A 26784-nucleotide genomic window follows, 5' to 3' on the forward strand; every position below is an offset into this window, starting at 1 on the left:
AACACTAGAAAAGGTTTTGTCAGCTGGAATCAAAGCTCAGGCAAGTCAGCATTTTCACCTAAACCCTTATTACAGTGAGGCATTTGATTTTTCATCTCTGCACTCCATTCTGCCCAGCAAATAAACCAGCCTGACCTCTACCTGTTATGTTATGAAGTCTGCATGCCATCTTTTAACTCAAGCCTTTCTTCTCAAAACCTTTTGTGCCAATATAAGAGAGATGTCAAACTAGCTGAGATTTCAATTGTGTGGTTTGAGAATTTGAAAATTTTCTCCTTGATCTTACATGTTTTTTAACTAATTGTAGCAGCTGAGGGAAGCTGGTCTGGATCTGGCAAAACCGTTCTGTATACCATATTCCAACTGAAACAGACCACTATTTGCTGCTTTTATCCAATGATTTTAAAATTATGGCTCCCATTCTGCTTGTCTCATGAATTTTTCCTTTAGTCCCCAATTTCTCGGGAACCATAACACAATACATTATTCACAAAGAAGCAATGCTTTTATTGGGCCACCAGTAGAGCACAAGAATTAATAGTACTGCAGTAATTTATAAATACAATGTAGGCATCCAACGAAGGGGGCGGGCCAAGTTACCAAGGGAATGCAAATACAGCAAATGTAAAATTTCAAGGTGTGCCTAACTTTCAATGTCTCACACTCTGCAATGATAGATATCTGGGGAGTATAAAAAATTTCCACATAGGATAGTATCTTCATTTCATAGCATCAAATAAGAATATATAGTTCCACTCCTCTAGCTCTTTCATATGCAAAGTATCTCTTTGTATGTGAGGTATTCCAAAAAAGTTCTACCAATCTTCTTGAACACATCTGCAAAAAGTGAGTGTCACAAAAGTCTACACAGGAAGGTGGACATATCCAAACTGATCTCTTCCATGAACACAGCTTGAAGGAGAGATTTCTAAACCAGGAAATTGGTGCAACTTTCCCATGGCTCCAAACTTAATTGAGGGGGGCATTTCTAAAAGAGCCATGGCCCACTTGCACCTACTTTCTTTAGATAAACAACACCACAACAACCACAACACTATATAGCCAAATATTAGAGAAAAAAGGTAACCCAAAATTCTTTTGAAATTGCAACTAATGAACTCCATAATCCAAAACCATAAAATTGTAGCTGTCAATTACTTCAAGTATGATATCTTGACAAAAGAAGTGTAAGAAGCTTTCTAATACAAAGGCATATCAGTGAAAGCTCTTTTCTGGAAAGTTGGGCTTTTCCTACTGATTAATGCTACATTCAACAAAAAAGACACTGTCTGGCTAATTACGTTAAATACTTATCTTCAGGGGATTAGCAGGGTGTTTCTGCTCAATGTCACTCTTCCTGACAACCTAATGATAGATCTGTTTACTTAAGAGAGCAATTAGTATTTTTAAAAACTGTTTTCTTAACTGCTTCCATATCATGAAAATATTTGATTAACACACACTAGCTTATCTTATAGTGGGAACAGCACATTCCACATATTTTGCTCTTTCTTCAAAGAAGTATGACTGCTACTTGCAGTTATCTTCCAACACCCTCACATTCCACCTTCATAAAGTCCAAGAATTAGATGTTATATCAAAACAGTATTTTAATGTTATCCCTCACCACCATAATGCTATGAACTAAAAGGTAAAGAATTAAACAGAAAAACAGGAAAGGATTTTGCCTGTTACCAAATATATTAATGTACAAATGAACCTCATGTATAAGTTGACGGCTTGTTTTGAGGCCAAAATTATGGAATTTGACATGACCCATCGATAAATTGAGTATCATTCCAAAGAGAGCAGAAAGCACCAATGCCATCTCAGGCAGGCAGCTGACCCTTGCTGCCGTCGCCACCATTTTCCCACCCAGAGATTCATAGAGACCAGAAGTGGTGCCACAGCAGAGAAAGTACAGAGGGACAGTGTGTCTTTTAGGTTTTCCTAGGATGGACTACTCTTTTGCTTTTGCTACTTCACTCTGAGAAAGGAATGGCTCCTTTTTGAAAGAAAGAATCAAGTATAGTACTTACACTGACCTGTCGATAAGTCAAGCTACTTGGGCGTTTGTGTGATTTTTAAACTAGTGAGTCCAAAATGACCACATTGTTCAACCAAAAAACAAGGCTCTAAACTTTCAAGCTACATCTCAGCAGTCCCCACTAAAGGCATAAAATCAAAAACTGAGAAACATTGCCCTTTCCAAGAAAATACGCAAAATAATGCAATAGGATTTAAAGAAGATATAACCTTGCTCAGAATCTGACACATGCAAAATTAGAGAATGCCAATATGTCAGCTACTGAGGCTCCTAGATGTTGGCATGTTTCGCAACATTCAGAAATGGAAATTGTGCACTAATTATGTTGTGGCTTTTTATTGTGGTGTGTAATATTATTAATAATGTGCCATTTGTTTTTAATATTTGTGATTGCTATCTGTCTTGATCATGGAATCATAAAATCTTAGGGTTGGAAGTGATCACAAGGGTAATCTAGTCCCATTCCCTGGCATACATTTAGCACTTCTGGAAGATGCCAAATTTCTGTTTAAAGACCTCCAAAGATGGCAAATGGTTCATATTCTAGCCTTTACAGCAGGAGATAACAGGCCTGTTCCATCTTTTACATGGCATCACTTCAGATATTAAAGAATAACTATCATGTCAGCTCTCAGAGTCTGAAGACTTAGGCAGATAGGATAAAATGTTTCAGCATAAAGGAAAAGCATAGCTAACTGTCAAAACATCTTCTTATAAAACAAAAATTTAGATACAAGATAATTACATTGTGTAAAATTTATAATGACATGGTGTTACTTGAAGAAAAATATGGAAAATGCAGTTGAATTCTAAAATAGTCACATCATTAGAGTGTTTTTTTCATGTTGGTTCAGTGTGAATTTAGAGGGAATATTGTTTACCAAAACCCAAACTTAACTAACAACTCTAAAATCTGAAAATTCAGTAGTGAGTGAAGGTAAGTAGAATAATTATTACTAACCTGGACTCTGGGAAGTTATTGAAGGACAAGCAAGAAATTATATTTCAGGCATGAGATAACACTGTTCTTCAGGAATTTCCTATTTAATATAAGGAGGTAACCAAATACTGCTCTGCCATAAGATTTCCAAATGATTTTCAAGAGTAGCTGCATTGCAGTATTCGAGTGTGGAGCCCACAAGGGCAGTGATAACTGTGACACAAGAACTGCATCAGCAAAAAGGGTCATAGGTATTCAGCTAAATTTGTACTTACACTGTGGAGGTTTAGACACCAACAATAACTTTCCCTGCCTCTTTCATACCTTGAGTTTGAATAGGTTACAGAACTGTCACCCCTTTGGTCCCATCATACTATTGGCTGTGGGTTAAAAGGTTTATGAAAAAAAATATCTTGGCTGTTATGTTTCCTGGAAAGAATGTCAAAAGGGGAATGGTAGCAAGAGAACAAAAAGTGTCAAGAGGGATTAGAACTGGAAAGCAAAATATTTGCTAGACTACCACATAGCTTGTTAATTTGTTGTGTGCCTTCAACTTTCCAATTATGGCTACCCATAAAACTATCATGGGGTTATCTTGGCAAGATCTGTTTGAAGGGAGTTTGTCTTTGCCATATTCTGAAGCTGAGAGAATGTTACTTGCTCTGGTCTAAGCCTTGGTTTCCACGGTAATGGCCCAATGATTTCCAAGCACAGCATGCTGCTTCTCTATTCTCGCACTAACAGAACCAAATTTTATATGGCATTGAGACCATTGAAGCCATTTCATTTCTTAAAACTTATTATAGCTTTTTACCTATTACATTATCCTATTATCAAGATTCAAATAAGAATATTTTTACAGGATGTTGCAATTGTAGCAGTCTTCCATTACTACAAAGGAACTCAATTAGTATTTGGCAAATCTTAAAATAATAAAACCATGTTAAAAACAGTGACAAAATAAAAATTAACACTTAAAATTTGGTAGCAACTTGTGTGCTGTGTTTGGAAATCATATGGCCTTCCAGATGTTGGACTCCAGGATCTTGTATTCTTGACCACTGGTTTTGCTTTCCTGAGATGCTGGGACTTGGATTCTAACAAAACAAAGATGCCTCATGATCTGCACTCCTGTTGTACTCCAGTGAGATTCTAAAATTGATAGCAACTAATGATCTTTGGTGAGGCTTGGCAGATTAAAATACAAATATGGGGGCCACGTTCTATTTCTGAGATGTTCACTGGGGCAAAAGAGTGAGACCAGAAATGCCAGCATATGCTGGTCTTACTGCCAGAAGTTCTTACTGCCAGAAAGGAGGTAGGTAACCTTAGAAGTGGCCATACTTTCTCCCATGACTTCATATGACTTCATGTAGATGGTTATTTGTTCTTCTGGGGAATCCTGCAAAAGATTAACTTTAGATCCTAGGAAGGGCTGAAATTCTCTTTCCCTGCCATAAATGTCAGAAATAAAGTTTCTGCTGCACTTACCTAAGACATTACCTCAATGATATGGTAGGATGGGGCTACTTCCAGCTTATGGACACTCTCCAAGGTAGAAGGAACCTTCTTTGCTCAGACTACCTGCTGGACTACATAATTTGGTATTGTGGGGGAATGACACATTGTGGACTAGAACTCTCACAACTAAGATACATTGGAAGGACATACAGATCAAGGAAAGCCTATGAAGTTATATTTTACTGGCCAAGTGAGGAAAGATACAATTTACTGAAAGTCTACCCATCTATAAGCTAAATGATTGCAAGTTAAAAAATGTCAATGAAACAGATTATTGTCACAGACAACGGTCACCAGCTGCTCTATAAATTGCCAAAGAAAGAAAGACATATTGATCCAACTGTAACTTTCTGTCATTATGTCTATGCCTATTAGAGAAAATGAAGGCCATTTAATTATTTTACTTAATGGCTACAATGGAAAATTTGTGATTGTGTTCCAAGTACTGCTATTGACCTGCTACATTTTGTGTATTATCATATCCATTAATAGATTTTTGTTGGCTACAGCTAGATGGACATTATAACAGTGGGGTTGTATAAAACATGACAATGTATAAAAGGATGTACAACCATACTACTCCTCAAAAGTAATGCTGAATCTATTGCAAGTCAGTCCAACTAGTACTTGTAGAATGAATTACCAGAACACAAAAAGATGCAGAATAAGTGATCATAAAGCAGAACATGAGCTTTAAACCTGGAAATGTGGTGCATGAAGAATCTGGAGCAAATAAAATAGAGTTTGGAAGGTTCTAAGAAACTGCTACAAATCTTCGAGAAGTAATTTATTACTGCTGCCATTCAATTCAGAGATAATCCAAATTACTTTCTGCAGTAGACCCCCCCCCCCGTTTCCAAGATCCATGCTAAAGTTACAATTAAAAGCAATTCTCTGCTTTCTTATTATCCTGATAACTAAATCATTTTTGTTAATTTATTCAATAGTAACTGATTAACTATTTCATGTAAAAAAACCTCCAAAATGCTATAAGATACTGGTCTGAGAGTAAACAACACAAGAAGTAAGCATTCACTTCCCTGTTAACAAAAATGAATATAAATACACACAAAGTTACAATGCAAAAGGGGTGGTGTTATACAACACTAAATTACAATTGTTTAATAACTTATTTCTGCCTTATAAATCAGGTAAGAAGTAATTCCAAATGAACAGGAGTGTTTCTTCCAAGCCGTAGCTGCCAAACAAGATGAAAAAGCTTAAAGGTAAAAGTAAAAACACTCATAGTATATAAAAATCCATGTTTATCCAGAATTCAAGTAAATCCATTCATGAGATCTGGTGCTATTTTTCTAGTCCCAGGCTGAAACAGGGCATGTGCCATTCTTTCCATTTAAAACAGCACATGGCCAGAAGGTCAATTCCACTTAAAAGAAACAAAATTCCAGTTTGGTGAATAGCATAACCAAATGGTGGGTGGCATTTCAGGTACAATTGGGTGTTGTTTTGGCAGCCCTTGATGAGTAATTCTCAATTTTGTGTCAATTTTTAAAGGAAATTTAGGAGGCGCGTAGGGTAGCCAAAGCAGAAATACCTTCCAGTAGGCCACATGCTGCATATAATCTTCACTCTTATGTTAGAAATATCATACTTGCCATACTTTAAGGATACTTTTGACATTTCTTGCCACGCTATGGAGATTCCCAGGTCTAGACTTCTAAAGAAGTTCAACTATTTTTGAACTTCAGTTCCCGTAATTTCCTGGTGATTTGGCTAATGGTAAAAATAATGTGTGCACAATAATTCATCAGCATCTGGAAAGCTGCATGATCCTTGTTTTAAACGACTATGTGACCAGGCAAATTTTTATATCTACACTGACCACTGGCAAAACAAGAAAAATGGATTCTGGTCAAAACAGAGTTCACATGAATTGAGAAGATCATTTGAGAACAATAAATTCTGACTTCCTCTTTCCAACCACTCAAGCACTATATTCTTCATCTGTAATATTACAAAAAATGATTTTAACGTACTTTAACATTTGCAAACAACTAAGTTGTGGAAATAGTTCTTTTTCCAAATCAATGCTAGTATATCTGCACATGACCTTTTCTAAGATGTTGAAGCATTCCAACACAAGCCTGCTTCTATTAATGACCTTTCTACACAGTGACTAAAGAGACACCTTCTACCAATTCTTATAGTTACTTTCAAAACCCGATTATTCTGATAACAAAATCCAAGATCCTATGGTGATAAATTGCACAGAGAAAAAGTTAGATGGTAGAAGATGCTGATTCAACATACTGTGTACTTTCATCATTGCTTGCTCCCTACTTCTTGCAATTAAAAACAAAGCAAAAAAGTTGGTGCTGTTCTGATGACAAATCCAATAGCAGTGCAGCATTCTAAGACAAAGTTTAGATAAGAAGCCAATCACTCGGAGTGTGAAAAAGCAAATTGCTAACACAGCTATCCTCTTTCATATAGCAACAGCTGAGCCTAATGCATTGTGATCTCAAGGTCCTATGGGCTTGTTCTTGAAAAGGTACTAGATGTTTAGAAGCAAAAAATTATCTCCTGACTGCCAGTGCTAATGAACCAAAAAGTAAGGTGTGTGTTGTGACTCGTTCTTATTGTTATTTTTTCCCCTCACTGTATTGCAAGGTCACCTCTGATTCTGATAATCATTTATAAGGCCAGGTTGAACCATGTTATACCTTGCTGAACTACCATCAGTTGTAGCCAACATAGCCAACAATGACAAATTAGGGAGGATTCTAATACCATTTGACCACTCATGGTTTAGCCATTTTAGTACTGCTTTGAATTTGTGTTGCTTGTCTGACAAACCAAGGTTCAAATTGTTTCACGATTCTATATCAGTGCTTTCTAGACTTGGATCCCCAAAAACTACAGAAGGAGTCCCCATAACTGGTCATGTGCATCAGAACTGCTAGAAGTTGTAGTCCAACCATACCCCAGGTCCCTAGATTGGGAACCACTGCTCCACTAGTCTTCTGAAGGGGTAATTATCCTGCCAGGGTTCAGACCAGTATTCTATAGACTATGGCTTAAAGGAGAGACAGGAGGTTGATGAAAGTTCACAGTTGGCATTAACTAGAACTGCATGGGATGCAGCCTTAAGAGAGAAATCAAATAGTTGCTTGGGAGATTGGCTGCAGGAGGAGTTGTTTTAATCTAATTGTGATCTATGTGTGAATTTGCAAATAAAGCAAATTTTATAAAGACTTCTTTAAGAATTTCATATGTTTTCATTCAAAAGAAAAATGAACAACACAGTCCTTTCTCTATACCTTCATGGGGTTTGTGGATGGAAGGATGTGTAACAATACCTATGCAACAAGAAATGCCTTTGAATGAAAATCTGGTGTATAGAAAGCCCCAGAGACCATAATTATATGACACAGTATTCAGTTATAAATATTTTAAGCCTTGATACTGCACTCCTTTGATTGTTTGCCTTTTGGAGGGGGGAAAGTTAAATGCTTTTTGTAGAAATCTGGTCAACGATTCTGAGTATTCATGTCTGCTGTGTATCTCAAGCAGGTTAAATAAACGATCTAAGGCTGTTATTCAGGCTGTGCACTGCTATCCAAGAAGGGAGCATCAGGGATTCTAGCCATACTGACAAAGAAGCCTCTTTGCTGCAAAAGGTCACAGTAGGTCATATAGTAAACTGTGACTTCTACAAAGGCTCATTCAGTGGTGTGAACCACTAGAAGATTCCAGTGTAGTTATTGATTGACATGCTCCCTGATGGTTTGGCTTTATCATTAACTTAACAGAAATGGTTCCTGTCTTATCTGTTACTCATCCCTGTGTTTTATATGATAATTCACCTATTAATACAGAGATTTGGTTTGCAAAAAGATCCTGGTGGAAACGTAAGGGAAGGAGATTCACACTCCATGAAGAACATGAAACAATCTAATAAAAAAGGAAAAATGAGACCACACTAATGTTCAAGTGATTCTTAAAATATACAATGTGTAATAAATATGGCATACATGTTATTTGGCATAAGAATTTTGTATATCTGAATACTTTTATACATGTCACCCCTATCTGTCAGCTCTAACCTAGTTCCAAGGGTAAAGTCCTTATCCAAGCACATGAACCAAAGTTGGTTATAGCTCCTGGCAGTGCTTAAAACTACATTTCTTATAAAGGTTTAAAAAGTTGACCCTCTCCTCTATGCTAAGAAGATGGGAAATCTGATCAAACAACTGGACCTTTTTTATATAGCAAGCAGGCATGTAGCCAGGGGGGGGGGCTCGGGGGGCTTCAGCCCCCCCCGAAATTCTCATGGTGGTTCGCGAAAAGGCCTTACTGGTGCATTATTTAAACTGTTATGTTTATTAATATCATGATTTGATCACCATTCTCAATATATCCCATATGTATGGGGGTATTGGGGTAATGATACAAAAGGTTTGCTAGGCTAGACCCTCTTTCACTCAGACTCCGCCCCCCCCGAAACTCAGCCCCCCCGAAACCCCCCCTGAAAATTTTTTAGCCCCCCCCCGAAACGAAATCCTGGCTACGGGCCTGATAGCAAGAGAGAGAAATTATTAGCTCTCAAGATATTTTTGGAGTCCCACAATCCCTTACCATTGGCCATGCTGAATGGGGTTATTGAAAACAGCTGGTCCCAAAATCTAGAGCATCTCTCAACCACTAGATTATCAAGGAAACAATTTTTTTTAAAAAAAATAATAATTGTAATCAGTATAAGGTACAATGATTTTGATGGTTTATAGGAAAATGGTCAAAGCTTGTTAATTTAAATGTAACAAATGTATCCATTTTATCATATTCCTTCCCTTCTTCCCCTTCTGTGTCTCTAAATAAGAAATCTGGGGGGTGGGGGGGGGGACTAGCACCTTGGACAAGATGTAGCCTTCAAAAAGACCGCATAAGTTAAAAACAGCATTGAATCTGTACTTGATAAAATAATGCAAAAAGGAGAGAGAATAACAAGGAGGAAACAGAACTATTTTATATCATTTGGCTTCATAAATTGCATTTGATCATGGAAGATTAAAAAAAAACAAAATCCTGAAGTCAAGAGCTTTTAGGTATATTTATGGCTGTGTAACAGTTCATACTAATTTAAAAATGGATCCAATACAGAATTGCATCAGAGTGGAAATTCAAGTCTGACGCTGCTTGATTTTACTTACCAAGTATCCTCATTATCTTCTCTTGCCTTCTTTCCCTGTTAGCAAGAGTTATGCGATAAAAGTGCTGAGATAAAGTAATGGTAAGGAGGATACCACAAGAGGTATTTGAAAAGCAGGAATAATTTACTATGTCTCTGCTTTGTTTTACTTCCCCGAGTCTTCCTGTGGTGAAAGCGAATTTATCTTTTCTGGCAGACTCTAGCCTTTTTAGGCCTGAGAGCTCCCCAAGCACACTGGAGTGCAGGTAAATGGATGCAAGTCTCCATGAGTACAGTATTAGGAGGAAGGATTTAATGCAATATTTTGCTTAGTATATCATGTTCCAACTACCAATCACAGGGAGGAAAATTCAGAGTTTGAAGGGACACAAGGCCATGTAGCCCAACCCAATGTTCAGTGCCGGTTTCTTGCCATTACAGAGTCCATGCAGGCTTATTTACAAAAAAAAAAAAAAAATGCATGCTGACTAGGGGATTCTGAAAGTTGTATGTACTTTTTTTCCAAAATTCCAAACATTAATAACAACCATAATTGGAAATCCTTTCTTTTGAACATTTTTCTGGAATTTTACAGAATTATAACACTTCAATTAGGGCAAAACTATGGGTGTGATTCAAAGTATTGATCCATACAGAAAAACAGCAACACAATAGTAGTTTTGGCAGTATATCCTAAAATGTTGAATAGATGTTAACTTGCAACAAGTTGGTGTAAAAGCACTAATAAACCAGTAAGAAATAAAATTTATAGCTTCTATTATAACAGACACGGGAAAAGTATGTCCATCAAATATCTGACGTGGCTCTGCTTAAAGTAACTGTAGTATTTCCCCTCACCCTTGCTGGTTTTAAGAAAGCTATGCTACGTCAGCTTAAAAAAGGAAATGAAAATGCCAAACTCAGTTTGGCAACCTAGAAAAGAAGACTATGGACCTTATCATACAACTCCTTTATGCAAGATAATTCCATTTGAAATCTGCTCCAGCCATTCATGTGAGGCTAGCAGATTGTTGATTCTTTCCACCATGCCCTTGTTGCATTTGCCCTTTAATAATGGCATTGATACTGTTTCTTCGTCCACATAAATGTTGTGCACCTTCAAGTTATTTCTGATTGATGGCAAATCTAAAACAAATCTGTCATGGGCAAGATTTGTTCAGAGAAAAGTTGCACTAGGCGATTCCCTTGGCCATATGGGGAATTGAACCCTGGTCTCCAGACTTCCAGTCCAACACTTAAACCACTGGACCACACTGGCTCATCATGATTGTGGATACATATAATTTAGATGCATTGGAACTGATTTGTTATTATTGTGCACCTTCAAAGTAATTTCTGTCTTATGTTAATCCTCAAATGAAACTATCACAGAGTTTTCTGAGTCTGCGAGAGTGTGACTCTCTCAAAAATGGTTTTCATGACTCCATGTTGGCTTCCATATTAGGATTTATATCAATTTATTATGTAGTCTGATAACCAGTTCAGATACACTAAGACTGCCCTAACAAATTGTAGTCTGTCACATCATAAGTGAAAATTCAAAATCTAACTTTATACTCTCAGTAAGATCTAAAACAAGTATGATGGAATAAAATATGCAAACAATGCCAAAGGATTAATTTAAAACAAAAAGGCTTCCAGTTACAGTTGCAACCACCCTTCCCCACATAGCTACTGCTTCACTGAGGGGCAATATGGAAATACAGAGGAACGCCCAATACTGTATTTGTTGCCTAGCCTTGTTACAGTCATCCAACACTGCTTTGCATAATTTTAAAATTAAATTAAATTAAAATCCATATGCCTAAACATCAAAATACACAAAGTGGTAGACACACCAACAACACTGTGTGAATATGACATTTATTGCTAGAAAAGTCACATTTATTTATTTATCGTATCAGAAGTGAACCAAGGGTACAGTTGTAATGAGTTTAGAAACTTGGCATTATATTAAATGCCCTTTGACCAGTAGCTAACCACTTGGAGTGCCTCTGGTGTGGCTATAAGGAGGTCCTCCATTAGGCATGTGGCAGGGCTCAGACTGCATTGTAATAGGTGGTCTGTGGTTGCCCTCTCCACACTCACACCAGAAGCAACCAGAAAAGTCACATAAACCATTTATACTTTTAGGAAAAGAGTTGTCTCCAGGACTTGCTTATACTTGTATTGTTGGGGCCAAGTGTAGTACTGGAGGCATGTTCTAGAAATGTGGTGACAGCTATAGTTCCTGGCCATCAATATCTGATAAACCACAAATTTTAACCATTGAAGTTTTTGAACTAATTTCAAAGGAATTCTCACAAAATGTGCATGGCAAGGTAACAAGTACATGGATTCAAATGAACCAGATATGACTACAAGTCTGGGCTGATAGAAAACACACAGACATCCAGATGACTTCTCCCAGATACTTCAATATATTAAGAAGAACAAGCTTGAAACTTGAGATTAAAGATGGAAGAACAATTACCTGGTAATATCTTACATATCCTCAAGATGCTATATGCGCAGAACCTGGAGATGTTACTTATTTCTACAAATCCCAAAACAATGTAAATAAATCTTATTCCGGGAAATATAGTCCAAAACTGGATTCGGGGAATTGCAGTACAAAAAAGTAAATTTTGCCAAGCCCTGGTGAAATTTGTGTGCAGATCATAAATCAACAATATAACACAAGAAGACATAAAAACAAGAGAGTTGAAAATTAAGTAATTAATCAGGCAGAAATGCAACAATATCATAATAGATAGAACGATTTCATTCAACCTTTCCAATGTTTTAACAGAACAAAACAACCTTTCTTACAATGCCACTAAGAAGCCATTGCAGAACAAAATCAATTCAAGTTAACAATAGCCTGGATTTTTAAAATTATTTTTTCTTTTCAAATGAGCCGAACTATTTTCATTTTACAGTACAATATAACTGAAGTATGCAGCCCTTTTTGGGGGCAAGCCAGCCTAATTCAGAGTAATATTTTGGGATAAGGAAGCCTTGACAGCCCAGGAAGACAATATTCAACATTACAAACGCTTTCCTGTGAACATCGTCAATATGTTTGCAGCTGCAGCAGACCCATTCAGCTTATGTAGACTTTCATACGACAGTTCACACATGAAACCTCTCTCTTATAAGTCTTAAAGTGAGTATACTCAGCATTGCCTAGGACTCTTTTAGAGTCACCTGAGTGACCCTATTTACCTGGCTCCACTTCATGCCATCCACTTGACTGACTGCCACTTCCTGGAGACCGCCCTTGGCTTGTATAAAATGGCTCTTCACCCGGACTGTCCATTTCATCCTCTACAGATTTGAGGCGCTTTGTAGAGCTGAAATTGAAGGACAGATACATTATTACATCACCTGAAGTGAGAAGACAGGTCACACGGCCCTGGAGGTCTACAGAGCCAGACAACATTCTATTTTTGAAGAAAAGGTGAGGCAGACACTGTGCTTGCTTCCCTGTTCCGGCTCCTCTGACTGCCTTCTGAGATGCAAGCTGGCTTTTCCTTTATAATCTGGGCAAATAGTCATCAGATTTGTGTTAAATAAGGCTACACAACATTTTGAAAGTTGTCACAGAAAAAATAGGATATGCAAAATGAGTACTATAGGAAATGAGGAGAGAGGGGGAAAATCTGATATGAATTCTGATATAAAGCCTGCCTTGGGAGCCACTGAAACACTTCGATAATATTTATAATAGTAGTAAAGGAGAAGTATCCCTTAAAGCTTTCCACACAAAAAAAGAAGAAGAAGAAGAAGAAGAAGAAGAAGAAGAAGAAGAAGAAAGAAAAAGAGGAAAAAAGAGGGAGACTAATCTCAAAGAAGAAGAGAATGATTCCCAAAATTTGATCTTGAAACCCAAAATCAGATTTTTTTTTGGAACTTGAGCAATTCAGAAGGAAAACACAGATCATTACTTATCACTTGCCCATATACATTTCTCCCTCATGTAACATCCAGGCAAAGCCTGAAAGAAAAAGTCACTCTTATGCTGAGCTCTGAAGGTCAATCGACTTGGACTCTGGCAGGGGAATGTGGAGAACTGTGGAGCCAGAAGCCCTCAGCTTCTTGAGCTATAGTAAGAGGAACTGACTGCATTGGGGAGGGGAAGATGTCCTATTGAATTCACTTTTCAAGGCAGGCTCGGCAAATACTACATCTATTGTCAGCTTTAAGGGGTCTATTGCATATTTCTATGTATGATGGCAGTAGAAACTCACAAGGGTAAGCTGTCTGGCAAACTGTGGTGAGATGATGAAGACTATTTTCCATATCAGAAATCCAATGCACTGGGGAACTGATATCATTTTACACATATCTAAATCTTTATAGAGATAATTTACACCGGTTCTTCTTGAAATTTAGGATATTGTTTTTTAGTATTTGAAAAGAGATCTTCTCAGAGCTGGGAAGAGCTCTTTTCCTGGAACTACAATTGCCAGGATCCCCAGCTAGCATGGCTCTCAAAAGATTACTTTTCAATTCCCTGGATCTTGGTAGAAGAAGATATGAAGACATGGGTGACTAATGCACAAGGAACAGGGATTTTTTTAACATCCTCTATTACATTCTCTCTGCATTAGTCATTTTATTTTCTCACACTAACATAATCTGAATACAGTCACTCCTCACTGACGTTAGAGCAGGCATGGGCAGACTTCGGCCCTTCGAGTGTTTTGGACTCCAACTCCCACAATTCCTAACAGCCTACCAACTGTTAGGAATTGTGAGAGTTGAAGTCCAAAACATCTGGAAGGCCGAAGTCTGCCCATGCCTAGGTTAAAGGCTTAAATCCTCACAGAAATGGAAAAAAATGAATTGAAAATGCTGGTTTTTTTCCTTGAGAAAACACTCATCTATGCATCTCTAGGTCCTCTAGTTGACCATGGAAGTAAACTGGAGGACTTAGAGTTTTCTAGAGAGAACATTGTACTCAAATCTGCAAAAGTCAATCCACAAATGTGGAGGGCTGACTGTATTTTATCTTTAGGGGGAAACATAAATGTGTTATATTACATCAACATTCATTGCAAGTGTAAATATAAAGATGGCTTGTTGAACATTTGGTCCCCATATTTTTAAATTTGTTTCAGTCTCATGAACACTAGGCATTCCAGTCATAGATGAGCCATAGATTAGGAATACTAACATATCACAGTGCTAGAAAACCTCAACTTTGTTTCTGAAGCATTTTAAATGTCAAGAGGAGACATTTTTTGCTTACAATATAATTACTGTCTTGGTTGTTCTATTCAACTTCAAAGCTAAGTAAATGTTAGTAAAATCAATTGAAACATATTTCCAAGTAAATATATTTAAGAGTGAGATATAAGTCTTTGATTTAAGGACTCTTTTTTGTCTAACAAGAAAGTAATATAATGTGAGGAAAAAAACAAACATGTTGTGCAGTTATTAACTACTGATGCTGTTTATAATTAGCTTCTTATCTGTATCATGTATTTGTGGAAGCATACAAGAGTGACATCTGAGCTTTACTTATAAGGAGCATTAATAATCTGTCTATTCTATCAGTCCTGAAGTAAACATAGCTTGTGAAGACTAAATCTAATGAATTACTCTTGTCCATATAGTTTTCAGTGTACTTACCAAAAATAAAAAGCCAAAGAACGAATATCCTGATGAGTGCTTTATCTAATGATTAGTTTATTTGTCAAATAACAGAATGTTGACTGAGTACAAGTCACAGATATTGTCTGTGTCAGCACAGCTACTAGCCAAACAGCCACCATTCCAGATACATTTATGGAATGAAACAGTGAACTCCTCATATTAATTCAATGATTGAGTGGCTGGCATCCTGGGAAGCATCTACATTGGAGAATTGATGCAGTTTGACAGAACGTTAACTGTCATGGCTTAATACTATGGGATCAAAGGAGTAATAGTTTGACAAGGTTGACATTAGCATTCATTGCTAATGAGTGTTGGTGTCAACACCAAATCTTATAGGAATCAATTGCACTGTGCCATGGCATGGAAGTGGCATCAAATTGCATAAACTCTATAGTGTAAATGCACCTCGTGGTGGTACACCACAGCAAAACTATGATGGCATGGGCAGGAGCCACAGAAGGGAAAACAATGCAGGCATAATGGACATGAAGCAAGCAAAGCACTGGAGAAGCAGGCTGCCCGGAGTGGCAGATTTTGTCTGCTGCCACCTGTAACCTGCAACTGCCAGCATACTTCACCCATATGATTCTGGCTACCATACCTAAAACCTCTTCAAGTGGGTTTGCAGAATCAGAAATACCAAATAAGGAAATACATTATTTCCAATGTATTCCTTTTGAAAATAATGCAACTACAGTAACTACTGTAACTAGTCCAACTACAGTATCCACAGGGTCCCTTGGACACATGAACCTGCCGATAATAGTGAACCATATTAAAATGAATATCCTCCAGTCCATGCTGGAGGACCTAGAAAATTCCTGGAGAGGACATATTTTGTCAGATGTGGATAAATGAAACTGCTAATAAATAATTATGGGCTACAATGCCAATTTTCTGTACATAAAATAATATTTACTACTTACTTTTTATTATTATTTGGAAGGCTAAAATGTTTTCCTGGTAGGTTGTGAAGAGATTTTTTATAAATATTCTAGTATTTTAATTTTTTACCCCCATCCCTTATTCCCAGACTTTGTTGAAATCAATCTAAATCATAACAAATTACTTGAGTGGTGGGTGGGTTATATTATGGATTACCTTTTTTAAACTGTCTTTATAAGATTAATGCAGAACTCGGGAGAATGCACATGACATTTTATTACACATCACTTCAATATAGGAATAGTGATATATAGGTAGTCTCTCTCTGTGTGTGTGTGTGTGTGTGTCTGTGTGTGTGTGTCTGTATGACAGCATAAGGAAGGGTTAACACCCCTGTGGTGTTGGTTTTGCCGTCTGTGCCCCTGTTCAAAAGATTTCACCTCACTTTCTGTCTGTCATAAATGAGTTTGGATATATTTGGCTTCTTGTGGAAATAAGGATTGGTAATAATGCTTCAGTTAAGACACCTTTTCCTCATGAAAACTCTTTCAGGAGTGAATTTCTCTCCCGAGGGGTAGAATTCTTTCACTTTCTCTTGTCTAACCACTGTTTGTAACTATGAGTCATTTGTAAGTCGGATGTTTGCAACTTGGGGACTGCCTGTTTTCTGACTATTTTGCTGAGTGCATCCATAACAAGAAGCCACAAGTTATAAGGATGTGATTACCTGTGTGTGTGTGTGCATATACTGTTACGGTTTGCGTATTATAGACATAATTTCTCTTACAGAGAAGTGACATTTCTGTAGGAAAAACGTGACTTGTGAAACAGCCCTATGATCAAAAGTAACCAGGTGAAACTGTTATGTCTTGTCATGTGTGTGAAGTATCTGATCCACTTTAAAGGAAAGAAAAAAAATCAATTTGGATCATTACTAGGATTCAAAATGGCTACAGACTTTGAGCCTGTTTAAACATTGATTAGATTGGATTTGTGAAGAAAAGGCCATGGCATAAAGTAATAAAAAAAATAAAGTATCCTTATCTTCAAATTGGTATCTAAACTGCAAAATCAAGAGGTACAGGAACCCAGATCAAAATAGTCACCATTGTTGAGTCACTAAATTCCTACAGCTTTATTTTTCCAGTCAATTTCCAAAGGTCAGTTCCTCAAACCTACATCAGTGTCTTAGTTAATGCCGTTACAGATAGTACATACTGATTTATCTGAAGCCTGCTATTATTCCTACCTTTCCTACAATATTAGGAAACTTCTCTGTTCATACTAACAGAGAAGTTAGTATGAATTTACTAATAAACAGCAGTTTAAAGACATCATGTATTTCTTATACATATAATACAGGGACCTAATTCACATGTTATGGGTTTCTGCTATGTGAACAATTCTGCAAAAACACTGTCCCAACCTTTCCATTTTTCTTTTGCAGATGTGAGCAGGAAACAAACTTTATAGTGTTCCACATAAATCTGGTCTAAAATAGTGGGTTAATTCTGCATTGTTCTCTGTAGAGTTTGGTTTCTTCTCCCTAGAGTTTAATTCTTTGGTCTCACAAGTATTTAGGCCATCATCAGCTGCTTACCACTAGACATGTTGGGTGGGACAAATGACAATTCCTGGACAAACATCTGGAGGACCAAATGCCCTTCATCTCAAGTTTAAGCTAAGCAGGGTGGTTAGATATATACATTACAGTGAACTTCTGTATGTTTAAAACAGTGGTGTTTACTCTTTGGTCCTCCAGGTGTTTGGGACTCCAACTTCCAGAAGCCCTGACCAGCTTTTCCGATGGTAAGGAATTTTGGGAGCTTAAGTCCAAAACACCTGGAGGAACAAAGATTGAACATGACTGGTTTAAAAAGTGTAATGGATGCTTCTAATCTCTTTCTTGCAGCTGCAAGAGAATAGCAGATGAAAGGGAGAATGCATGAGCCTGTTTGTGCAGCCTTATTTGTAAAGAAGGAAACCGCAGGTCAATGTTGTGAAATGCCCTTTAGTTGTTTCAGTATCGCCTGTGGCAACTGACATTGGGTTTTTAGGTATACATTATTTGCCAATGAATTTTTCTAACTGGAAATGCCAAGGATTAAACATGGAAACCTCGGCATCAATAATGGTCAGCACATAATACTGAAGTCCATATTTTTGCTACCCCCAACTAGGCCACTGAATTTCAAGGGCTATCTGTACTACTGATGTTGATGGTGCAAAAATTAGCTATCATTCTATCTTGAAGATAAAATGATCTTCAATGAACAATAATAACAAATGTCCTTTGGAAGGCCCTCTTGTTGAAATGCTATCAGGCTTAGAGAACCAAGCATGAAATTAATGCTATACTATGATATTACTTACCACAACCATTAATAGATTGACCACTGCAGTGGCAGACTGTACACTGCTGTTGCACATTTTGTCAGCCAAGGAGACACCATAAAGACAAACCGTTTGTGTGTAGAAGAACAGCCTTCTGTTTTAGGTACTCTATTTGATTCCTCTTTATCTAGCCTTGATACAGCCCAATAGATTCTTCTAATAGGCTTACTGTTTGTGAACCATTACAGTTGAACGGCTGGCTGCTGTTCATCTGTGTGGCCTGTTCAGATCCCCAGACATGTTTGCACCTTCCTGGCCACCTGAGCAGCTGCATAAATTGAAAATTCCTGGATTAGACCCAATTTAATTTAGATGTGCAAATGGCACTGTGATTACTGCTTGAAACACAATGGTGTAGAGACAGTTCCATGTGGCCAGCCATTTGTGTGAACCAGCTTCCTGCATTATTCCAGCACTTTTAGCCATGCCAGTATGGACTCTGTGCTTTGTATGCACTGGGCCTTTGTCATTATATTGCCAATTTTCTTCATTTGCATTGGGTTACCTCCTTTCTTCTGGCCTTAAAAATATTCAGAATAATGATCCTTAACTCTGAATCCCAAACTAGTGTATTTTTAGCTACTTCTGTTCTAGTGATCTATATGATGTTTATTGACATCAGCTTTCAGCTAGAGAGAAAAAATCATTTTTTCTACAATTTCACAGAATTGCAAAGAATAAATAGTGTTTAGAGTGGCTGGTTAAAGTGAATGTTCCACTAAATTCTTAGAAAGTTTCAACGTCTCCAACAGAATACATCACACAACATGAGCAAAAAATGACAGCATTACTCATTTTGAAACATGTATCGGAAGTCAGAGGAATCTGAGTCATAACTAAAAAGCATGCATAGATTAAATTACCTGGTAGAGGAAGTGCTTGGTAAAGATCTTCTCATTGCTCCTGGGCTCATGCTATAGTATGAGGAACTTTCCAAATCTGAGAGTGAGAAATTAGGACCTGTTCCTGTAGTTATTGGTGCTAAAGAAACAAAGAAAAAGATAGAGAAGAAGCAGTCAGTAAGTCATGTGTAAAAGGTATAATTATATTTCAAATATTCACTTTCACCTTAATGACTTCCCCCAGCATGTAGATAGAAAGGTATGAGTTAATTGGCAGTGTAATCAGCAAGATTAAATGATCACTATGCTGCTTTATGATTAAGGTCTTTTTTGAAGGTCTTTTCTTGGTGGCTAAATCTTATTTTGTAACAATGTATTTCTGTGGTTTTTCCCTTAGAAACTAAAATAATATCATTTTTTCGTAGACTGTTTTCCCATGAATCGTAACAGTGGATAATTCAACAATGCTCTCTTGATTAGTTATTACTGTTTGATGTCTGATACACTTGAATGATCTTCCTTTCCTGATACAATTATTTGCAATGATTTTTAACAAATAGAATATCAAGTCCTTTCTCTGTTGTATTATTCTCCTGCCGTAAATAATATAGATCTGGTACCGTTCACATGAGAAGTCAATAAATGACTTTATAGATAATAATTTTATTACAGAATAAACATGCAGTTAGATTCCTCTGAGGATTCCTACCATAGATGCAGGCAAAATGTCAGGAGAGAATACTTCTAGAACATGGCCATACAGGCCAAAAAACCTACAACAACCCAATGATTCCAGCCATGAAAGTCTTCAGCAATACTACCGAAAATATATTGAGAAAGTTTTCCAAGGGCCAGGGCAATTCTAAATTGTGTTTTAAGGGATAACAGAAAGAAGAGCCTTAATGGATTTCCCCCACTATCTAGAAAAACTTGGTTTTATTGTTCCAATTGTAATTTAGGGTAGGGCTACTGGTCCATGGTAATTCATGAGTTCCCAGGAAAGAAAAAAAAATGTAACTAGTGGACACATATACAGTGCTGGGGAAAAAAACTGTTGGTCTCCCATTGCAGGTAGCTTGGAAAGCACTGTTTTATGGCCCTTCCACACAAACATATAACACAGAATATCAAGGCAGAAAATCCCACAATATGCTGTGCACTGGGTTATCTGAGTCCACACTGCCATATATTCCAGTTCCAAGAAGAAAATGTGGGATTTGTGGAAGGGGCCTTAGTATACTCTGATGCCATTTTATTTGTATGGCTACAAATGTCTATTTTCAACTGCTACAGCAGAAGTGGTGATATATGAATATTTATAGTATTTTATAGTACAGACCAGTGGCTCATATCAAGCACTTTCTCCTACCCTCATGAATTTCTGGGATTTCATTCAAAGGTTTTGCTATCTGAAATCCTTTTTGTTAGGGAACCCATAGCTAAATCTAGGACCCTATGCATTCAAGGTGCATTGCAATTTCTACTATTAAAGTCAGATTGCTAGGGGCTACTATGTACTAAGTGGTCAGGAAACTGCAGCTGAAGTACAACAATAATGGGCAACGCAAAGAAGAATATCCTCATTCAACACTGCATACACAGTTGCCTCCCATAATCTATGAAGTACTATAAGTAGTGGTTTAAGCACAACCAGCGAATTGATATGCACGGAGAGCAATGCATTTTTAAAAGCATGGGATGGGAAGTAGAATGCAATGATATTAAAGAGGGAGCCAGTCTGTAATGATCTTTAAAAGGAATTAACTGGGGAAATAATTTACAAGAACACTCCAAACTCATTTGCTATCTTACTTTAACTACAATATGCTTCCTGAGCAATTGGTGAATGAATTTTTTTTTAAAAAAAGCATTGTAAAATTAACTCATTTTATCAATTTGTGCTGTCTGCTAGAGTTTCCTGACAGCAGAGACAAGGAGCTGTAAAACTGATGAATCTGCATGGAAAAAGAAACCAGTGTAAGTAATTTGTGTAAAAGGTAACACGGACATGGACTGCTATAATTCAGGCACCCTGCAGATAGCAAACTGCTGCAGTGTGAGCAGTTATGGGTTAGAAAAATGACCACACTGCAGTCAGTCTGACTTGAATGGAAATCAATCATAAAGGTACACTCTGCAGCACCCACTCTACAGTTTCAGCAACTTCTTAGCCAAACATATTTGCACTTTAAAAAGCTTTTGCTTGATAAATTTTCTTTCATACCATACCTATGGGAGATGTAGTTGAAAGGATAACAATGTTCCTTTCAAACATAGCATTTTCACTTCCTGACTACTATAATATGTATTAACCAAATTTATTTGGGACAGAAAGTTTGGGGATAAAAATACTTCTTGATAAGTCCAGTTTATACATGCATTATTGGGAAGTATATCTTTCAGCAGAACCATAAGATATTTAGTGGTTGGTTAGCACAGAACCACATCTATTCAGCACCAGCAATAATCTCCCCGGTTAATTCTGATAGAAAAAATGTAACAGTTTGCAGGTGCATAAAAGGGGGATGTGTATGGAATTCTACTTCTTCAGGTAGCGTTAATCAATGACACTGCCTGGAGAGAATGGGTGGATGACACTGTTGGATATTTCTGCTGAATGACATTCTGTGACATTCACCATGTACACAAGCCCATGTTCATGGCCACTTAGGATGCACCTACACTTTCACAAATAATTTGAAAGGCTGTATTCCAGAGCATCCCCAAAGCCATTTAGTGCTGAGAGCGCTTCGGGCCTCTGCTACTGCTGTTGTTTTGCCACTCAAAAACCAGCTCCCTTGCAGGGGCTTGCTAACAACATTGCTTCTGGTGAAATCACATCAGGGTACTCCATGAGATCATCAGAAGCAATGTCAACAGCAAGGCTCTGCAAGGGAGCTTGTTTTGGCTGATGAAACAGCAGCAGCAATCAAGAATGTAGGCTTGTATGCATTCCACAAGAGTGTCTTTCAGCAGAATATCCAACATTGCCATCCACCCATTCTCTCCTGGAAGAAAAATCTAGACTGTGTCAATAGTGACACAGCAGTGAATTTGTTGGACATGTGGGCACTGGACCTTGCCAGATCTAGCCTAATCTAGCTATCCACACTTCAAAAACATCAAGAGCACTCTAGAGCTTCTTGGAGCTCTGGATTAAATTCTGTTTCCCCTTATTCTGGATGCACAACTGTAAACAGCACTTCTGCTGTGAAACCAGCAGCATGTCATGTAGATTCCCTGCAGCAGATGCAAAGCGAGTTTGCTTTATTTGGCCCATGTAGATATACTCTTGCTCTTTCCCTTATTTATTTTTATCTATTTGCAGTATTTATATACTGCCCTTCTCAACCCCAAAGGGGACTCAGGGTAGTTCACAGTGTTGGCAACAATTCCATGTCATCGATTAAAAAAAACAAACAGTAGAATGGACAACTAAACATTACCACCCTCTTCACATGTTCACCCAAAAATAATTTCTATTTCACATCCGAGTCTGGAGGGAGGAGATTAAAACTTGATTTAATCTATAGTTTAGGGTTGCAGAAATGTGTGGCCTTCCAGGTTTTTTTCTAGGTGGTAATTTCCATCTTTTCTTACTACTAACTACATTTTCTAGGGGCAATGGGTGCTGCACTCCATCAACATGTTGCAGTCAAACAAATGTCTTGTCTTAGCTGAAGTGCTATATATTCTCTCTCCCTCCACCCCAAGTATTCATAGCATGAACTGCACTTAGGTATCAATAAAACAGTCCAAATAGTTCAAATGTAAAAGTGTTTCTCAGCATTTCCAGTAAGTGAACAAAGATCATGCTGGAGTAACCCAAGGACATTAACCTTTGTAGCAGAAGGAAAAGGAGAGGGGGGAAATCTATGGTAGAATGAAATAACTTATCCACTATATTTTGTGACTAACTAGCAATAACCAAATCTATACTCTCAGTTTCAAGTTACTGGTCAGCTGAATAATTTTTTGCAGTTAGCAGTGTAATGGAAGTGGGATGCAACAATTATATTCAGACTATGTTTAAACAATCAAGGTTTTTCTTCTAGTGCTTGGGAAAAAAATATTCCCCTTTTTACTATAGTGCTGAACTACAGATATATACTCATTGTTTTGTTGGGTAAAACTCAGTCAAGGACACACAGAACAAAAATATATAGTGCAGCATTGTGTGCCCACAGTGGCAACCAAATGCTTACAAGCAACACACAAAAAGGATATAGGCATCTAGCATGGGATATGATGTGGAAGCAGGTGTAAGGCAAGGCCTCTAGGGGGGAAATGTTGCCGTATGTAGTTTGGTGCCCTACTCCAGGTCCTTGAATAAGAAAGTTACAAAGGGAGACTAGAAAGAGCAATATTTGGATTGAATTATATTCAAAAATTACAATCCATTAGCAGAAGAAAGAACAGAGATAATGGCTTCATGGCAGTCTGCATGTGTTAATACAAGAGTCCTCACTACTACTCAGGGAAAGTTTTGAATCTCTGGTACACACATTTATTGCTTTTACATTTCAGCACTAACTGATCACTGTAAAGATCTGAAATATCTTTCGCAGCCCTTTGAAAATTTAGGACAGGGGTCATGATTTGCATTATTCTGGATCCTACTGCATTCTATCCCAGTCCCACAACTGTATAATTATTCCTTCTATCTGAGGCCTTAATACAAATGGTTACTGCATCTAAAAAAGTGGGTTTATCGCCACAAACGCTCTTGCTAAAATAGAAACCAGTTAGCCTCAAAGGTGCTGCTACATTACATTTTTTTCTACCCCCTCCTCCTTTTTAGCCATTAAACACTCTCATAACAGGTAGAATTTTGTAGTTGTCACAGAAACTGAATAAATCCCACTAAAATTATCTGTTATTCAAAACTAAACTTTCCCTCCATTTTCCTCACAGTTACTTGTGCCAAAGAATTTATTTATTTATTTATTTATTTATTTATTTATTTTGCTTATATACCGCTGTTCTCAGCCCAGGGGCGACTCACAGCAGTGTACAACATAGGAACCACAAAATTCAAGACACAGTATAAAACAATTCACAATCCAGCATTATACAAAAACATCGTCATTACTACGAAAACCATTCAGCGTCGTCTCATCGTCCAGGCCACAATCCAGTACATTTCCGTTGTTCCATTCCTATAGTCATTACCAATCATTGCACTTCTTGTTCGAACGCCTTCTTGAACAACCAAGTCTTTAATTTCCTGCAGAATATCATCAGGGAAGGAGCCAGTCTAATGTCCGTGGGAAGAGTGTTCCACAGCTGAGGAGCCACCACCGAGAAGGCCCTATCTCTCATCCACACCAGCCGTGCTTGTGAAGCAGGCGGGATCGAGAGCAGGGCCTCCCCGGAAGATCTCAAAGTCCTGGTGGGCTTGTAGGTCGAGATGCGGTCGGATAGGTATCTTGGGCCAGAACCAATTGTCTAGTGACAATTGTTTCATGATAGGGAGTATTGAATACATTGGCTTTACGTCCAGTGATAGTCCTATCATAAAGGACAAGGACCTTGCAGTTCTGTTTTAGAAATCAAGAAACAAATGTATAAAAAATCACACAAAATAGTGTTTTTTACACAAATTGTTAGTCTTAATTACTCCAATATAACACAAGAGGACTTTTTTTTGCTTTGATTCCAATGCCCAATGTATTGCTCACCTGCTTGAAACAGTTATCTAGACTAAAATGAATGCACACCAAGTGCATTTATTCAGTGAAAGACTAGCTTATCCTTCAGCCTCTCACAGGATTCATGTGTGTAGGGCTTGTCTAGCTGAGCTAATGCTGCTTTGGAATCCAGTTTCAGCTGACTGGGTGGCCTGGTCACAAACCCCAACAGACACAAGGGATATATTTCAGTCACTGGGAATGTAGAATGAATTTGCCAGAAGGAGTCACCCATGATAACACTAATTAAAAATATACCAGTAATTGTCTCCATCTACCCAGGTCATTTTAAAAAAGTCCAAGTTCCTCAAGAAAACCTAGGACAACATTACAAATTTGCTTTGATTTGACAGAATGTGATAGGTGGTGCAGTGTTCAGAACAGGAAGAACCAGTATCTGGGCTTCAGAGGGTGCTGAATGTGAACCAGCTGGGTGACACCACACTCTCCTGCCAATCGGTTGCTCCCCAGTTACTCAAGAATACATGGAGAAGGCACAAGATCTTACAGGCATGAACTATACTGGAAAATGTATTGTTTATATACTGTACTTATTTGATTTATATCCTGCCCTCCTCCCAAAATGGGTATAAGTGGTCTGACTCTGGATGACCTGGGCTTATAGCCTCACTTGGCCATGGAAACCCACAGGATGACTGTGGACAAGTCTCCTGGCCTCAGAGGAATGCAATGAGAAATCTGAATAATCTTGCCTTGGGTCACCAGAAGTTGGAAATTACTTCGATGTACACAACAACAAAAACAACAACTGGAATAACTGTCCATAAATGTTCAGTAACACAGGAAACTATGTTAGTGGTTTGCTTAACTTAAATGAAGCCAATAAGTTCAGCTTGTATTTAGAACCTTTTGGGATTTTTAAAGTAATAATAATAATAATAATAATAATAATAATAATAATAATAATGTGTTGCATTTACCCAAAGTTATAGCAACAAGTTGGCAAATATCCCTCCACCCAACTCTAAATCAACATGCTTCATATTTTAGCAAGATACTTTGGTACCCTTTTTGCATTTATAATAAACCCCAGATGAAAGCAGAATTTGGAAAACTACAGCAGTAAAGGGGTGGCGTATTTAGGGTTAAATGGAGGTAAAGAGAAGTTTCCTTTAACCAGCATGTCATTTCAATAATAAAGTAATAAGTAGGAGGCAGGAGAAGTGCTTTGCGACAAATGTGGCTAAAATTAGTGTATCCGCCTTTTTCTTCAAACAAACAATTGTGGCAGATTTGTCAGAGAGCTTTGTAAGAAAATCACAGATATGAAATGTGTGTTGTTCATTTTCACATTACTAGTACATCATGTTATTGGCCATCGAGTTATGCTGAATTCCATGTATAAACCACAAAGTTTATGGCAACTGTGTGTGTATGTGTTTTAATAAGATATTGATTGAGAGCAAGGTTTGAGTGCACTGCCATTGAATTGTGTAATGGTATACAAAAGGCAAGGTCACTGCAACAGTTCGTTCAAAGCCCTCAGTTCATTTGTATTATGATTCTTTCTTCTCCCCTTCTTTTCGTATTCAAACTTAAATAGTAAACTTTGGACAGCCATCCTTTGCTGTTAAAGATGAAGTTAGTTACTTTTGTGGTTCTTTTTCATGCTGCCTTTTTAACTATCA

At 37.6% G+C, this 26784-nt stretch overlaps 1 protein-coding gene across 5 annotated transcripts in view; it reads right to left on the reverse strand.

Moving 5' to 3' along the window:
• NFIA (nuclear factor I A) overlaps positions 1–26784 on the reverse strand; it is a 526896-nt gene that overhangs the window by 84513 nt on the left and 415599 nt on the right. For all 5 annotated transcript variants that reach the window (XM_060773622.2, XM_060773618.2, XM_060773623.2 and 2 more), the window contains exons 5-6: positions 19467–19584; positions 12886–13013 (exon numbers count right to left, since the gene is read on the reverse strand). In XM_060773622.2, the coding sequence (XP_060629605.1) occupies positions 12886–13013; positions 19467–19584 (246 nt within the window). The remainder of the gene's footprint in view (positions 1–12885; positions 13014–19466; positions 19585–26784) is intronic.

The sequence above is a fragment of the Anolis sagrei genome, chromosome 4 (assembly GCF_037176765.1).
Source record: "Anolis sagrei isolate rAnoSag1 chromosome 4, rAnoSag1.mat, whole genome shotgun sequence".
Taxonomy (NCBI): domain Eukaryota; kingdom Metazoa; phylum Chordata; class Lepidosauria; order Squamata; family Dactyloidae; genus Anolis; species Anolis sagrei.